Here is an 18,741-nt window from a genome sequence, read left to right as displayed (position 1 = left end):
TATTTAAAATACATAATAAATTAGGCATTATAATATTTTTTCATATTCCTTACGTTTCTGTAGTTCACACTTCCATTACCAGAATCCCCTCATACTACAACAAACCATTATAATACCTTCTGGGAGAAGAGGAAAACAATTGTGTATATACAAAAAACAGAAAAGCAGTACCTTCATTGGTACCTCTTCTCACAATCACCCTTGTTATACATTATTTTCATGTGGTGAACAGTAAGTTCACAACAAAGAAATGTCAAGATTTGTTATCATTGGACTATGTAATGAGATTGCAAAAATACCTAGAAGTATTTTTTTTTTACTCAAGGCAATTCCCAATGAAGGCACCACTCGTCAAGTATTTTCTAGCAAATTAAGTCTCACCTTTGGCCCATGAGATGATTTCTTCTTCCCTTCAGAAAAAGAAAGGGAGTTACTGGGAAGGTTGGGGAGATGAAGGCTCTGTCCTGAAGAGAACGATGTGCCATCTGACATTACCATGATCTGTTATAAGAGGGAAAGCACATCAGTCAAACATTAACAGATACAGAGGTAGACTCACCTGCCTAAGAAACTAGCAAATCACATCGGCAGGAGACTAAGATTTCTCCAACAAAGAGAATCCATGTTTCTTCTAAGAGTGGATTAATGGGTTAATGAAAGAACACTGCCATCCTCCATTTAATGAGCAAATCAGATTTTTCAATTTCCATGCAAATACAAGGCAAGCCACTCAGAAACTTGTGCTATTATGCCTGCTTATCCATCATGGCATCTGAGTCCTTAGCAAACTTACTCTTGTCCAGAGCAATGCCTAGTACACTTGAAAGTTCATCCAACCTGCAGTAAAAGGTTCTGCAGCCTGCTCACATCCCATAAATATGTATGTGCAACAGTCTTCAACTACAGCCAAGTGAAGGAAGACTGCAATGGGTGTAGGTGGCAAGTACTGGGTGTCTAGGGTGGCCTCTGTGAGGAGATGCCAAGGCCTCCTCTACAGCAGGCACAGCTGGATCCAGCTGGCTCAAATGGACCCACTACAAGACATGCCTGAGCCCCTCAGGCAAGATGGTGGTGCCTCAAAGAAAACAGATTTAAGAAGGGGCAAAAAAACGCACAGGCAGAGGTGAAGAAAAAAAAAAGTTGCAAGAAACTGCAGCATGAACACCAAAGTCAACAAAGGAGAGGAACAGGTACTCCAGGTGCTAGAAAAGGTATTTCCCTATAGCCCAGAGAAAGCCTGTGCTGGAGCAGTTCTTGAAGGACATGGACAAGTTCAAGAAGTGGGCCCACGTAAACCTCAGGAGGTTCTGCACCTGGATCAGGGAAACCACCAATATCAACACAGGCTGAGGGATGAAGGGATTGAGAGCAGCCTTGCAGAGAAGGACTTGGGGGTACTGGTGGATGAAATATCAGACATGACCCAGGAGCTTGCAGCCCAGAAGGCCAATCACATCCTGCGCTGCATCAAAAGCAGCGTGGCTAGCAGGTCGAGGGAGATGATTCTGTCCCTCTGCTCTGCTCTGGTGAGACCCCACCTGCAGTCCTGTGTCCAGCTCTGGAGCCCTCAGCACAGGAAACACATGGACCTGTTGGAGAGGGGCCAGAGGAGGTCACCAAGATGATCAGAGGACTGGAACAGCTCTTCTATGAGGACAAGCTGATAGAGTCAGGATTGTTCAGCCTGGAGAAGGAAAGGCTCTGGGGAGACCTTACTGCGGCCTTTCAGTACTTAAAACGGGCCTATAAGAAAAATGGAGGCAGAATTTTTAGCAGGACCTCTTACGATAGGACAAGGGCTTGTGGTTTTGAGCTAAAAGAGGGAAGACTCAGGCTAGATCTAAAGAAGAAATTATTTACCATTGTAAATGGTGGTAAAACACTGGAACAGGTTGCCCAGAGAGGTGGTAGATGCCCCATCCCTGGAAACATTCCAGGCCAGGCTGGATGGGGCTGTGAGCAACATGATCTAGTTGAAGTGTCCCTGCTCACTGCAGGGGGTTGGACTGGATGACCTTGAAATATCCCTTCGAACCAAAACTGTTCTATGATTCTATTCGGACTGCAGCTCATGGAGAGGGCCTTGTGCTGGAGCAGGGGGAAAGTATGATGAGGGAGGAGCAGCTGAGAGGACCTGTTATGGGCTGACACCAAAAGGCATCCCCTTTCCCCCTGCACCCTGGAGGAAACCGACAAGTGTGGAAAGAAGAAGGGAAGGAGGTGTCAGGGGGTGGTGCTGTCTTATTTTGGTTGTGCTGGTTGGTTTTTGGTTTGTTTCTCATTACTCAAATGTATTTTAATTTGCAACAAATTAATTTTCCCTGTCAAGTCTGTTCTGCCTATGCTTACCAGTTAATGCCAATCTCCTTGTCTTTTTCTTGACACATGAGCCTTCTCATCTTATCTTCTCCCCCCACCCTGTTCACCAGGCAAAGCGAGTGACCAAGCACGTGGGTGAGAGCTCAGCCCTTAGCCAAGGTTAACCCACCGCAAAGACAGACTGTAAAAACAGACTGATGTTTTAATTAGAATGCAGTACAGCTCCAACTTCAGGCTTCTGCTTTATCTGGAGTACAGTAAACTAGATGGCTGTTCAGCAAGCAGCATTTTTGCTATAATAAAGGTCTAGCTGCCTTTCTTGATTTTAAAGACTCTTAAGTACAAACAGATCGTTTCCAGAGACCACAGATAAATCAGCCATCACTGAATAGTTATCAGATCTGTAAAGATTTATGCCTTCCATCTGACAGAAACTAAGCTAGCTCATGTCTTCTCATGCAGTGCTGCTGCATCTTGACATTACTGCTTCCTAGCACAGCTATTCATTTATCTATTGTTTCAAATCTTAAGTGCTACAGACAGCATACCTGCTGTCTGACAAGCCCTGCAAAGCTGGAGAGAAGTTGCAGAGCTCTGCACTTGCAAGCAAACATCTCTCTTTCCATAGGTTACCGTGTACAAAGTCACACTTGGTTCTGTGGTTGCCCTGCGTGGTCACCTTTGCTTCTTCACATGACCAAAACATCCTCTGATACTGGAGACAGGGATAGACTGACCCATCACGTGCCTCATGCACATTACATTAAAGGAGGAAGGGGAAATACAAAACTGGGACATCTAGGATGTGTATACTCCATATTCTACCTGTCTAAGTCAAGATGATATTTACTGCCTACGGCTTCTTCAAGGCAGGATTTTTTTTTTTTTTTAATTTAAACACTGCTCCAAATGAATATTGTTACACACAAATTTGTTCAAAAGATCATGTGATAGCTTGGAGAATATTAAGGGCCATGTGTAAGTACAAAATTTACTCTTCTTGGCCTGTAAGTTGAGTATTACCTTTTAATACTGCTGCTAGAATCCAAATGTGGAAGAAGGCAACAATAAAGTTGTTCTCCTTCCTTGACCATAGGTTCATGTACTAAAAATACCCCAAACTTAAAAAGTTATTTATGTATTCAAACATTTTATGAAGTATAGTTCCACACAGGACATAACACATTTTCCCCCCAATTCCTCATTTCCATTTCTCAGACACCTGAACCAGAGTCTGCCAGGAGCCAGAACTCTCAAAGAACTTGAGTCAGCTGGGCAAAAGCAATGGTAATGTCAACAGCAGCTACCTATCGTGAATCCCTGTAAGTGATTTCCTTTAGCCTGACACATTCTTTTCAACCTCAGCTTGCCAAGGGTTTTGTTTGAATTCAGCCCAGCTGAATGCAAGAGAAAGCATAAGTGAACAAAGAAAGATCAGCAAAAACAAGGAGAATCTGTAGTCACGTGTATACCATAAACCTGTGTAACAAGTAGAGAAAATCCATGTCTATCATTATTTTGTCTCACAAACTAAGTCAAACAGGTGAGTAACTAACACTGCTCTCCTTTAAGTTAAACTCAATGCAATATTTTAAACCCACAAACTTCACAGAAAAAAACACCAATTGCATTAAAATCAAATCACCTTTCAGAAAAAGTAGACATGAGATTACTCATTAATTATAGAGTTTAAGCATGTGTTTTATTGACACAAACTACTTTTGCTCATACACTCGTATCACAAAAAGATGCATATCCATGCGAAAGGAGGATCAGGGTTTGCCCAACCTTGAAATTAAAGGCAAAGAAACAAAAAATTCTGCCCAGGATTCTTTCTCCTAGGATTAGAAGCTGGCATTTTCTCCCTGAAGCATTAAAGTCTGACTCACTAAAAGAAACTAAGATTCAACCACTGCATACATTTTCTTTTCAAAATTCAGAAACATTCCAGTTTAGAAACATTTGCATATTCATCATTATACACAGACATTCTTAGAAAGCTAGCATTTTTTTTTTTTTTTTAAGTGCATGTACTCTGAAGCACCTGTTTCTGGGAAAGTATCTGTACCAGTAACAGTCTCAGTGTCATTGACTGTGCATTTAGAAACAGAATGACTGTCTACAGAAAGATCTACAGGGCCCAGATTACTACCATCTGAGGTCTCTCAGATGTGGCAAATCTAGTTCCAGAAAGAGAGAAAACAAATCCCGTACAGTTCTGAGAAGATAAAATCCAGACATTTCAAACTGCAAGCCCTAAAAAATTCAATGCATTGAATCCTGTATCCATTTATTTCATTAAAGACCCTTTGAGAATGGCAATTGTAGATTCAGAACTTTAATGTGATCAACAATATACCTAGAAAGACAGAACCTAAGTTCAGATCACAAACTTTACTTTCAAAGGAAAACTTATTTTGCCTAAGAAACAGTGGGTAAAGGAAATCCATTTGTATTCACAATATTGGATAGGAACAAACCTGCCTGCTTCATCAACCTGAAGTGACCAGTCTCCATAATACCCCCAGAATACCAGCAATTCCTAAGGGCATGCCATTCTGCTGCTCAAGACAACTGAGTGTTATGGAGTGAAAAACTCCCATGTGTGCAACTTATGTAGTTTCATGCATCGCCAAACACTGGAAGAGATCAGGGACCAACTACCATTCACCACCAATTATATTAATATAATCGGAAAAGCTGTTGTATCTCTTTTGCAGCAATTTGGGAAAAATTATGAAACCTGTACATAAACCTCCTAACAGCTGATTCAGAAGTCTCCATACAAAAAACTGACCACTGAAGACAACACTTATCTACCAACACATTGTAGATGTGCTTGCTTAACAAACTTAATACCCTTCTATGACAAGGTTATTCACCCAGTTGACCAAGGGAAACCTGTCAATGTGATCTTTTGATCTTCTTGGATTTCAGTAAAGCCTTTGATACTGTCTCTCATAGTATCCTCCTGGACAAGATGTCCAGCACACAGCTGGGTAAACACACAGTGCAGTGGGTGAGCAATTGGCTGACAGTTCTAGTAAATGGAGTTATGTCACTCATGTGGTTCTGCAGGGATCCATCTTAGGGCCAGTGCTCTTCAATGTCTTCATAAATGACTTAGACACAGGACTTGAGGGAATACTGAGTAAGTTCACTGATGGCGCTAAACTGGAAGGAGCTGCCGGCACTCTGGAGGGCAGAGAGGTCCTGCAGAGGGATCTGGACAAATTGGAGAACTGGGCAATCACCAACCACATGAAGTTCAACAAGGGCAAGTACCAGATTTTGCACCTGGGACATGGCAACCCTGGTTGTACATACAAACTGGGGGATGAGATGCTGGAGAGCAGCTCTGGAAAGAGGGATCTGGGAGTTCTGGTCAACGGCAAGTTGAACATGAGACAACAGTGTGTCTTGGCAGTCAAGAGGGCAACTGTGTCCTGGGTGCATCCAGCACAGCATCGCCAGCCGGGCAGGGAGGCAATTGTCCTGCTCTGCTCTGCACTGGTGTGGCCTCACCTGGAGCACTGTGTGCAGGTCTGGGCAACACAGTATAAAAAGGACAAAGCTACTGGAGACTGCCCAGGAGAGGTCTATGAAGTTGGTGATGGGCTTGGAGAGGAAGCTGTATGAGGAGCAGCTCAAGTCAGTTGGTGTGTTCAGCCTAGAGGAGAAGAGACTGAGGGGAGACCTCATCATAATCTATAGGTTCCTCACAAGGGGAGGAGGAGGGGCAGGCAACAATCTCTTCTCACAGGTGACCAGTGATAGAACCCAAGGGAACAGCAGGAAGATGTGCCAGAGGAGGTTTAGGTTAGACATTAGGAAAAGGTTCTTCACCCAGAGGGTGGTGGAGCATTGGAACAGGCTTCCTAGGAAGGCAGTCATGGCCCCAAATCTGGTAGTGTTCAAGAAGAGACTGGACAACACCCTCAGACACACAGTGTGAATTTCACAATTGCCCCACACAGCGACATGAGTTGGACTCAATGATCCTTGTGAGTCCCTTCCAGCTCATATTTTATGATTCTATATTTACCAGCTTGGAGTACTCAGGTATCAAACAAGTACCACCCGCTTTCGAAATACAATAGTTAGCTTTTCAGATTTCAGTACAGAAAGCCTGAGGAACAGCCTCAAAATGTTCTATGGAAGCTGGTCTTATTGCCAATCTGTATAAATGCACATCGTTCCATCCCGACGTGTAGGAGTCACAGATCTATCACCCCACATGGATATTATGCAGCTAGAAACTGTGTGAGCTGTCACAGTTGCTCCAGATCAACACAACCTCCTTATTAAGGCACACCAGAGCTTCTGCAGGGGAAGGAACCACTACCAAAAAGCTGTTGCCCGTCTCCTACTTTCTAATTTTCCTGGATGAAAAGAGGCCATCAACAAAGGTGGAATAATCCTGCCTCAAACAAGTCCACACCAAGCTACCTGCTGTAGTTATCTGAGAACACCTTCACACAGCAGCCTCAGCACAGGTTGGTGAGCTTCCCCACAACGTGCTGTGGAAAAATTCACATAGTACTTTTTGGAAGATATCTGAATGATATCTCTGAATGAGATATCTGTTAGAATTCTGGGAAAAATGAACCATTACTACCATGTTTCTACAGCCCTGCAAATGAACTATGCTCATCACACACCAGTAGCAGACAAATGGATTTCTTTGAGTGGTCCTGGGCTGCCATGATCCATGTTGTCTTACAGTGAAGAACAAGTTCATTCACCACTAAGAGTAACAACAAAAATTGGTTGCCCTGAACAACTATTATTCCTATTTAAACAGAAAAACTCACAATGAAATAGAAAACCTTTTAGAATTCCTTTAAGTCACTTGCCTGAAAGGAAAGTAATACATAGTTTAAGAAAAATCAATTACTAAATTAGGAAAAATGCAAGATTAAAGATAATCCCTACCCCAGAGCAGCATTACACCTAAGGCTGGCTCTGGGTAGAAGCCAACTATTCCAGCTGACACAGAGGAATTTCAAGGAAAGTGGGAGTACAGAGAAAAGAGGGAAATCCCCATTATTTCATCTTCATTACACAGATTAGGAATGTACGTTTTAGAATAGGAATTATGCAGGCATCTCAAGTGACTGAAAAGACTGTTAAACCATTTTTAAAACACCAAACCCACACCAACCAAAACAAAAAACTGTCAACGAACCTGAAATAACAAAATGCAGTGCTGTGTAGCAAAACCTTAACTTTTATGTTGATTTTTTTTCCTAAAAATTGCACCCCTCTCAGAATGATTCTTTCTCTTGATTCATTAATATATCAACTGTCTTTAAGGAAAGCATTGACTACAGAAGTGGAGCTGCTTCAACTTCCACATTAATTTTAGACAAAGCAGACAAAAAAGGATACCTCTTGCTAAAAAGAATCATTATTACTCTAAAAGTGACCTATTCCTTGCATCCTCTAAATATGAAACCTCACTCCGTATCATTAACGGTCATGTACAATTGTAATAATGTTACAAATTTTACTATTTTTGTCCATAGTGCTAACTGCTCTCTAAGCGTCATCTATAATGCCTTTCCTTTTATGAAAAGAAATTCAACTATTAAATATTGTTCATGTACTCTTGGATTGAACAACTAATTTTGAGTCTCCTTCCAAAAAGCTGGGAGCATTATACCGTACAGACATTTTTATTTATTGTATTTGCAGCTACGGTAGAAAGGGCTGTATTAAATTGCTGTCTTAACACTGACTGAAAATATTTTCACTACTTTTTCCTGCAAGAATCAAAGTTAACTTAATCACAATATCATATTCAAACAAGTCATGCCTGAGTAAATCTATGTTTCCAGAGGCAAAATTCAATTTAACTCTTAGGTAACTATCATTCAGCATCTTCAAAACCAATTTATTTCTGCTGGCTCAATAAGCAGATTACGTGTAACGTTCAATTTTTTCTTGAAATTGAAAAACATGCAAGCCAAAAAGCAACAAAAGTAGCACTACGACAACATAAAATCCATCAGTGGAGTCAGACCCTATTTATATATGGTTTTAGTGGGATTTAACACTAAAAATCTGCTTCAGATTTGAAGATTATTTTTTAATGGCTGTAATTTCCCAATCAGTATCACCTCTCTTCCCATATCCATATGCAGGAATCACAGTGCCGCTTCTTTCCTTCAGGCTCTTTCATGTTTCCAGTCTAAAATTAATCAGAAAAGTAAACTAACAAATCTAGGAAGTAATGACCACACAAGCATAAATGCTCACCAGTGTCTACCTAGTGAAAATTTCAGTCCTGTTGTACCTACTTATGCATAATTTCATCTGTGTCTAGAGAAAAACCTATATAGGAGACTACATGTATATAATTCTGTCACTACCAGTAGCCTGACAATTTGCTTGGTAAGAAATGAATTAACGAAAAGTCATCATTTATATACAGGGTGCCTTGGGGGATTTCAAAAAACAGGTTGGATTATGGTTTATGCTGATAACTCACATGAGTCATCTGTACACATCAGCTTCACATCATTAGGTACTACACAGAGTAAATAGTGCAAACGATTCTCAGTGGTATCATTTCCACAGCAAACTTTTCTAAAAGAAATGTCATTTAGAACATATACAAAGAGATGGAACATAAACAATTACACTGAATGGTTTGATTGAATTTGCTCAGTGTACTCTGGAAAATATTTTATTTCCTCTGTAAACACTTCTTTTTACATTTATGATAACAAGGGCGACTGGAAGTTGGCAAATGGTAGAGATGGACTTGAGTATAACTAAATCTTTTCAGTGGGTGAGGGGAAGTTCAGTGTAGAAAATACACTTCTGAAGGTCAAAAACTTAGACAAAGAACTTTACAAATTGGATATAGCTTTTGTAATACTGAATCATGGGTTCTTATTTACATTCCTGACTACAGAAATACACTTTCTGAAACCAAGTAGGATCCTCCTTCTTATAAGGCAGAGGTGTCAAACTCATTTTCACCAGCAGCTACATCAGCCTCATGCTTGCCTTCAAAGGGCCAAATATAATTTTAGGACTACATAAACATAGGACTGTAGAAGTGTAACTACTCCTAAAGTTACATTTGGCCCTTTGTAAGGGCTGAAAAAAGTGTTTCTCAGCTTGGAAGAGACATCAGCAAGTTGGTGACCTCCTACTAACGAAGACTGACTACACATTAATGCTTCAATTCTGGTGATATCAAATAAAGTCCTAAGATAGAAATATTCGACAGAGCTAATCTCTGTTACTGGCACTTGTTGCCTGTCAAGGAAATTCAGTTACTTTTTACTTATACTTTTTCTTGAAAACAGCCATAAGCTAGAAGCATTAATTGTTTTGACTTACAAGTAAGTGCAAAACCCATCTCTTAAGTTTATTTTACTGTAAATGCTTTTCTCAGCCTAAAACGTGGAAATTACAAGTGAGAAAATGTTTTGTTAATTCATTCAATTTTCCATTCTACTTACACTTGAAAGTGAGAGACAGTTTCCAGGTCTTCTACCACAGTCAAAGAAAAGCCTGTGTACAGCATTTCATAAAAGTGTAATGGGCCTTTCAACGCTGGAAGATGTAAGCCCTTCATGGACACTTTTAGTAACAAGACAAAATGCTATTACAACATCTCTGCCAAGCTGATCCGACAAACCCCCAGGTCTGAAAGCCTATAGAGGGAACTATGAAACACCAATAGCTTCAAAAAGGAGGGACCCGCATCTTCGAAGGAAATGGGGAAAATGGGGGGGTGCGGCGGGGGGAAACAAGCAGTTTGTAGCCTCCAGAAGACAAAAAGGCAATGACGCAAAGCATTTTAAGAATGACGATGCTGATATATTCAGGGAAATAATTTGATCAAAACTTGCCACATTTCACTGTTTACAATTAAGCAACACTCTTGCTTTTGTTAGCTCAGGAAACCTAAAATTAGAAGGCACAGAAAATGTGCAATGAAAGGAGAGCTTTCTATTTTTTTTCAACCAACCACACACCTCAAAATCCCTGCTGGCATCATTTAGATTTATTACACTTCTGGGTAAAACTTGTCCATTGACAACTGACCTGATATGATTAATATTAAAGCAGTGGCTCATGAAGTTTTCCAGAATACAATCTTGATGTTTTATTTGCAAACACACTAAAGATTCAATACATTGTCCAGACACGATACCCTCTTGCACCTAATAAATGCAAACACAAAACATAGCTCATGCTTCTATTTCAGTACATCTATAGGGGTAACAGTTCTCTTCTTCAAAAGGGAAACAAGATGTTTCCGACTATACCCACTACTTATTTTTGTTTTCAAAGATCCTCTTCAGCAGGCTGAATATCCTCACACCAGCTCCCTCTTACCTCCAGCCCAGAACCTACTATGGTCTAACTGTGCCAAACACAGCTACCCATTTTTGTTATGACTGTTAGAAAATATAAAGATAAGCATTGGCATTTACATTAATAAAACCACAGTATGAAGGCTTGCTTAGCATCTCTATGAGGGACCTGGAGTAGGAGAAAGAACACACTCTTGATCATGAGGTTTGCAGATGACAACCGACTGGGGAAGAGAAGCACCTGACACACTAGAGCAGAGCTGTCACCAGGAGGGACCCAGACAGCCTGAAGAAATGAGTTAACAGCAGACTCACAACATACAACGAGGACAAACGTCAAGCCCTGTCCCAGCAAAGCAGAGCCCTGAAGCAACAAGGCCAGGGCTGGGAAACAGCTCTGGAGGGTTGGCCCTGGGCACTGGGCAGCAGCGAGCTGAACCAGGGCCAGCCCTGCGTCTGGGCAGACAAGCGCCAGCAGTGCTTAGAGTCTCATGGACAGGTCACATCCCTGAGAGCCAGGGGAGGACAGGGACTGTACCCTCTGCTAAGTGCTCATCAGACCACATTAGTGCACCCTTTCAGTTTCCAATTTTGCACTCTCAGTGCAAGAAAGATCTGTATGAGCTAGCAAGACTTCAGGGGAGTCCACTGAGACAGTGTGGCTGGAGCCCTTGCCCTGCGAGGACAGGCTGCCAGAGCAGGGCTGGTTCAGTCAGGGGAAGGGACATCTTGGAGGGCACCCAACAGCATCCCTGGCACTGGTGGAAGGGAATGGAGGAGACAAAGTCAGGCTCTTCACACCAGTGTGTGGCAGGAGAGCAAGGGGCAGCAGCCCAAGCTGACACATGAGAGGCTCAGGCTATAGATCGGGAAAAGCCTTTTCCCTATGACGCCAGCTCAGCAGTGGAACCAGGACTCAGGGAGGTTTCACAGCCTGCGGTTGAGCCTGTGGCAGTCCCTGCCAGCATGAGCACCTCTGCCACTGTGTGAAACGAAGCGGAAATTTATCTGTTAGTAGAAACCATGCAAACCTCAAGGTTTGGCCACCTCCTCTCTCCAAATCGGCAAACTTTCTTTGGACTTTCCACATCAACTGAATCTACCAACATGTAAAGACATCTTTGTAAAATTTCTGGTTCAGATGATGTAACACATTGCATACATTTAAGTAGGTTTACTAAGAGTCTCTAACTTGTTCTACCTTATAACCACTGATCTTATTCCGCTTAATATAGAACCATTTCTCTTTAAATGCGAGACATTTTATTTTCTTACGATTTACATCAAAGTAGCTCTCCTGTATTTCATCTCTGGAAAGTCAAGTAAGCAATGCTTCATGTACACAGTCCAAGTTATGTTTTTGCAGAAGTAAACATGAATCACTTGGATGTGAAGACCAATATCTAATCATGAATTTAAGGTAGGTACATGCTCATTTACTCACCCACTCCACTTAAAAGACAACAAGCACTGAGCTCTTATATGAAGGTAGTCACAAAACCACTTTGTTTCATTTCACTGTCAGGTCAATATTATACTAAACATGCACCAGCAATAAGCAGCAACATCTTTACTGTGATGGCTTTTGATATGGGTGCAGGACTCACCCCTCCTGCCTTTAGCAGCTTTCTTCTGAATTCCTCTGTCGGGTTGTTGAATGTGAGCTTTTCACAGCGGAGGTGATTTACAGGTGGGTGGCCTTCAAGGTGCAGGAATAAGTCATAGTCAAATCGAACTTTCTTAGGTTCTTCCTGAGGGTTGAAAATAACCAGACAGAAACATCTAGCACCAAAACTAAGTTGAAAACAAGGGCTACATACAGAGTGTCAATTAAAGTGAAAACTATGCCATTTTAATCATTCTCTGTGTTCTCAGGCACATGACAGAAACTACCAAGCATCAGCTGAGCTGCAGTAAATCAGAGAAGCTCTTATCAGCCCATAATAAGACATGGTAAAATGCATGATCTCCAAGCTGCCATGACAAGGCTTAATAGCAAGTGTTATGTCACGTTTGGCACAGGCTAGAGACATATGCATAGGCAAGTATCATGGTTGAGCTGACACAAGGTAACTCAGTCAACAACACAATCACACTTCCGAGCCCTAGATAGCACTGAAAACACTGCAGTAAGTTTTGAATGCAAATTCCTCCAGTTAAGCCAAACACTATTGTTTTCTTCACAAGTTGTAGAAAAGGAGAAGAATGAATCCACTGCAGCCAACTGTATTTGATCTCCTATGTATGGAGTCTGCTCATTTATTAATGAAACTTCATTGTGTTGAACAAGTGTGGCCAGTCAGATTACAAGTGTTCCACCACAGCTTTCAGGTGATTAAAATTCCCTGCCACTGCAGTGAAAAAACGAAATTGAATGTTCCCTGTACCAATATGGAGTGAGAAAAAACAGGAAAGGCAAATTTATCTTGGAAGAAACCATCAGCGCTCTACTGCCCTGAAAAAGCCTCAGCAGAAAACAGACACTACTGGCATTGAATAGACTTCAGTTAGTAATACCAGAGGAAAGATACTAAGTACGTTTTGTACTATACATTTAGACAGTCTCTTTCAGAAGCTGTACATAAGTGCACTTTTAAGGCAATATTAGTAGCCCTTCCTCCAAAGGTACAATTGTGCAACAGAAGCCACCAAGCCCATGTCAGTTTTAAGGCAGAACACAAGTAAAAGGTCAAATTCAGGAAAAGCTTTAGTAAAAAGAGAACCATGAGGGAAGAGGAGGAGGAGATACAGCAAAATGTCAGCATATATCCAACACTGCATGTAATCAAAATGCATGCTCTGTTCAGTGACAAATGCTTAAAAAAATAATACTAAAACCATTTAGTTTCGATTCAGGGTTCCACAAATGTGAAGAACAGAAAACATGGAAATCTCAGTTATTCTAAAAGTTAAATCCGAGGTTTCAAATACAGCCAAGGGACATCCTCATTGTCCCATCTCTGGACTTGAGCAGAGACAAAAGAAGGGGACCTGAAATAAAAGGTCTGCAGTACTCTGTTTCTGAAGACAGGAGAAAGCAGTTCCCTTAGATTAACTATTTTCTTGATGGACCATTTTCAAAAGCAATCATGGATGAAGACATATCTCACTGTTAGGAAGATTAACACTTGATTTCTTGCAGAAAGGAAAATGGAAGTGATTTACTTCTCAGTATGCTTAGAAAACTGTGACATTGCTACAGGTAAACACTTGGTACCAGGCAGGTTTGCTGTAAGAGCAAAGTTGGAATATCCATTTATAAATGGGAGTCTTCAAAGAAACTTCGATGAACATAACCAGCGATTTCAAAGCAGATTTTTAAACCACAAAGGACTGCCAGTACCACTGCGACTATATCAAAATGGTGTGAGAGTGAAGGTAGAATATACTGTAGTTTATGAGTCCCTCTTGGTTTCATCTGGGATAGTTACCTTTCTTCCTAATAACTGATATAGTGCTGTGTTTTGGACTTAGCATGAAAAGAGTGTTGAAAATACACAGATGTTTTGATGTTTTAGTCAATGCCAAGCAATGATTATATCAAGAGAAGAGCTTTTCATCAAGAAGGCACAAGAAGTTGGGAGTAGACACAGCCAGGACAACTGATGCCAAATGACCAAAGGGATATTCCATACCACATGACATCATGCTCAGTATATATTTTGGGGAAAGAAAAAGGAAGGGGCGGACTTCAGGAAGGATGGCTTTTGTCTTCCCAAGAAGCCATGATGCATGATAGAGCCCAGCTTTCCTGAAGATGGCTCAACACCTATCTGCTGATTGGAAGTAGTGATGGATTTCTTGTTCTGCTTTGCTTGTGCATGTGGCTTTTGCTTTACCTGTTAAACTGTCTTTATCTCAACCCACAGATTTTCTCAGTTTTGCTCTTTGATTCCCTCTGCAGCCCTCCAGGGGGTGGTGGTGAATGAGTAGCTGGATGGTTCTTAGTGACCAGGTGGGTTAAACCATGACAGAGCCTTATCCTAAATGGACTGCATTTTCCAGAACAGGAGTCTTTTGACCTGAAAGCATTTTTTTCAAGGACTTTGTCTCAAAGGCTAACAACTACAGCATGTTGTTGCTGAATTTGGGAGGGATGTGTTTGTCATTTTCCCTTGGAATATTTTCCATCAGGTTGAAATGCCTGTTAGATTTTCTACCAATTTCTGCATAGTCCTAGGAAGAGGCACCTTTTAATCCTCCATGGTCCAGGTGGCTTCCTGTACCCGTGTCTTGTCTATTCATTAGGGTACTTTCTGAACAAGAAATGGAAAATTTGTCTATCTTGCATAAGTAATGATGGTCTGTCTCCTCTTCCTCCTTCTGTCTATCTCCCCATTTTCTGTACTGGAATACCTGTGAAGTAGCTTAGGGGAGGAAGAGTAGCTGACCCAGGAGAAAGTAGTAATTTGCCTCCAGAATGCCAGCTCAATTTTTATGTCACTCTTCCTTTGTATTGTACTGACCACAAGGGAGGGCATGCTGCTGCAGCTGTGTGAAGAGCTAGCTGACTCACAGTCCAATTGCTGCTTGTTGTATTCCATGGCACCAAAACAGGGCTGAGGGATGTTAGCAAATTTTCTAATTCCACATGCTGCTTGAGGGTGAGATAAGTTGTAATGACTGCTGCCCTCTTGATCTCAGGCTAAGCCACAATTCCTGCTGGAGAATTCCTGAGACTTGCAGGTCTCCACAGTCAGCAAAGGCAGCCAAAAGTCTAAGTGGAAAACAAAAAAAAAAGATACGTCGGGCAGGAAGCTTTCTGTAGAGATGCTTCAGTGACTGACACACTGTCATCTGAGTTTGTCTGCCCAGTTCTGGGATGAGCTCTTAACAGAGGAGTTTGGGAATGGGCTGATTTTCATTAGATCTCCTGAATCAAAACTGCTTCTCTAACAGAGACAGAGCTAAAAAGTATACCAAAAAAGCCAGTCAACTCACTGAGACAGTTGTTTCCTTTTCCAACAGCACACAAGGTATACTAAGCGTTCCTCTTCACAGATTGATACAGGGAACATTTCAGAATTACTTGTTTGAAACCTACAACTTAGAAAGCTCCTGAGCAGAATTATCCACACCTCACACCTTAACAGAACCTTCTGTGAAAAACAAAAGAATATGGAACATCTACTTGAAGGCATACACAGCTAACAAAGTGGTATTTTAATACAAATTCTAAGTGACTAGGGTTCCAGCAAAAGTCTCTTACTATGCATTTCTATTGTCTTTCAGTTTTAGTTTTTCACCAAGCTTGACTAAAATAATTATGTTAAACTACATCCTGGTAATATAAACTAAACACAAGGGGATCTTAGAAGTGCATGCTAAGTATAATAATAGCTCCCCCATAGCACGTGACATACAAAAGCAACCTAAAATATTGCAGATACTAAGGTACTGCACATCAAGCCTTGCAATCTTTTTGCTGTTTAATTCCACCCAAATCTAATTATTGTTACCTGAAGGAGTTATTTAAAAAAAAAAAAAAAAAACACCAACAATGTCTGTATTACTAAACTGTGCTCCCTGGTAATGTTGAGTAGACTCAATGTTCACATGCAGTCTAAAATAATATTTATGCAGACTGAGGATGCAGGATTAAAAAAAACCAACACTGCTTTGAAAGATCAAAAATTGAACAAATTAAAAAGATCAGTAATATTAAAACAGAACAATGAGTTAATTTTGAAATCACCATAATCAAGATTGGTTTCCTTTCTTAAAGTTTAAGTGGCTCTTGAATTTCCTTAAACATTACTTCAAGTCTGTCCACTTCTGACTATGACTAGTAATTCTTCTGAATAACTATATTCAACTTGTTTATTTTATCAGGTAATCCTAATTTCATACAGTTAACTACTAAACACAATTACTTATTTCTAAAAGTTACAGTGACTTTGAACTGAGAAACATTACTGACAAAGACAGCTTTAATTCTAATTTTTAACTGAGTTTATGAATTAAACTATAAATCTCTAAAAAACTTGCACATGGGGCTATTTTCTGTTTTGTTTTTTGTTTTGTTTTGGGTTTTTTTGTTTGTTCTGTTTCGTGGGTTTTGTTTGTTTGTTTGTTTTTATGAAAACTATTGTGATTCCATACCTTGTTTTTGAAGTAAACCTCAATTGGTAAAATGAAACCAGCATACCCAGATTCTTCAACTTTGTAGGGTGGATCCTTGCACACTGAAACAAAGAGGAAAACCTGTATTTAACACAAAAATAATGTTTTAAATCCACAGGCAAAAGACAGGAGCAAATAATCTGCAACAATAGCTCTATGGCAGCACCATTACAAAACAGCACAGAGTAGGGCACATCTGTGCACAACTCAACGTGAATTTTGCAAACAAATTGTTCCTGCCTATATACAACTTACAGTTTAGGGATCGGAAATATTTAATATTTCTTTTATTTTCCAGTCCTTTCAGACTACTGCTAAAGCAGAGCAACCGGAGACTTCAACAGCAGGTGGACCCACTGAGTACCCACAACAGCAGCCAAGGTTTGTTCTGGGAATGGAAAACATACAGAATTCGACCCTGAAAGAGTTAAACATGTAGAAAGCAGAAGTACTGCCATTCACATATTCACAACTTAGTACTAAAAAAATCCTAGTTTTAGTAAATGTAATTTAAAATAATTAATTGAATTAGAACTAACGCTAATAAATTTGAAATCTGCATTGCTAGGGATAGAGGGCACAGAACACAACATTCCAGTATACAGTAGAGAACCACAGGAAGGTTAATTATTGTACTATGTTAATACAGTATCCAAGTCTGCCCTATAGAACTCAGACTTTAGGATGACAGTGAGTATTACCAGCTCCAATACGCAATCTTCTCCTTAAAGTTTTTATTTTAATGCAAGGGCTTTTAGTTATATGAAATCCCCATAGTATTGAACATGAGCTCTCTGAAGAAAGTGGCAACAGCCTACCATCTCCAGCCAGTGACAAAAAGCAGGTTGTTATAGAACCTGGGACAGAAGGCACCACTTTCTTCTCCAGTCAGGTTGCGTGACAACCTCATTACAAAATTCACGCCCATGTAACAAATAAGCACAAAGTCAAGCTGAGCTTGAGAAACCACATGTCTCCTGCAGCATCAACTCAGATGCTTTCAGATGCTGCATTGATATGTTTGACAATTCATGTCATACACACTACCACCTCTAGTGTGCAGTTTCTCTACTGCAGACTGGTAGAATGACGCAAAGGGTTGACTTATTCAGAGACATTTGCTCAAGCTCTATCAACCTTGCTGACTGAAAAAAAAATTCAGACTCTCAGATGGATCATTTCTTAAGATGTACGCTCTTTTCAAAATTGCCTGCTGGCTGCTCATGGCACAGTATTGAGTGCAACTTAAACTATGCTTTACAAAAAGTGCATCTTGTGATCAACTGTGCAGGGCTTAAATACCAAAATTATTTCTTTCTAGCAAAGCACCACAGATGGGCACTAACCACCCTCTATCATCCTGATAACATGGCAAGTCCCATCAGACACATTAAGGAATATAGCTTCTGCTACATTCTCAATAGTTCGATCGGTTCATCAGACTTCTTAGGACACGCCAGCTTGGTTAATCCCCAAGTAAATTAACAAAACAGAATTTTCTCCTAATACCTTGCCATTCTCCTCCTGCTTTGCTAGCACCAAACCCACACAGGGATGTCAAGGATGAGGAAGATTCCAAGTCTGTGCTCTACTAATGCTATCACTACCCAGGTCACTTCATGTGATCAGTGGAAAGGGAAAGGAAAAGGATGACAAAACTGGAGTAAGAATAATCTGCAACACCGTCCTCTTGCAGCTACAGAATATAGTTTGTTTTTCTTGGCAGGGGAAAAAAAGGAAAAAAAAAGAGGACATACAGTTTTTGAAGTGGGATTTGAAAGATTTTGAAGTGTTACAATGATAGGTCAAATCTGAGAGGTGGTTTCAAACATGCTAAGCTTTTAAGATGGAATCTGAGCATTTTGTGTTAGAATCTCCCAGAAGTAGTATTTCAGTTTATATTGACACATCTTCCCTTAAGAAGACTTACCAACATTTGAAAAATGTAAATACAATAGCC

General features: G+C 40.6%; 1 protein-coding gene across 4 annotated transcripts in view; it reads right to left on the bottom strand.

Annotated features, from left to right (window-relative positions):
* The window catches only part of MLLT3 (MLLT3 super elongation complex subunit), a 119,708-nt gene that overhangs the window by 44,768 nt on the left and 56,199 nt on the right, over nucleotides 1-18,741 (bottom strand). For 2 of the 4 annotated variants that reach the window (XM_065861727.2, XM_065861725.2), the window contains exons 3-5: nucleotides 16,761-16,843; nucleotides 12,266-12,409; nucleotides 382-501 (exon numbers count right to left, since the gene is read on the bottom strand). In XM_065861727.2, the coding sequence (XP_065717799.1) occupies nucleotides 382-501; nucleotides 12,266-12,409; nucleotides 16,761-16,843 (347 nt within the window). The remainder of the gene's footprint in view (nucleotides 1-381; nucleotides 502-12,265; nucleotides 12,410-16,760; nucleotides 16,844-18,741) is intronic. The other 2 variants (XM_065861728.2, XM_071802589.1) reach the window with 2 other exon arrangements.

This window comes from Patagioenas fasciata, chromosome Z, assembly GCF_037038585.1.
Source record: "Patagioenas fasciata isolate bPatFas1 chromosome Z, bPatFas1.hap1, whole genome shotgun sequence".
NCBI lineage: Eukaryota > Metazoa > Chordata > Aves > Columbiformes > Columbidae > Patagioenas > Patagioenas fasciata.
This window is presented reverse-complemented; position numbering and strand designations above follow the sequence as displayed.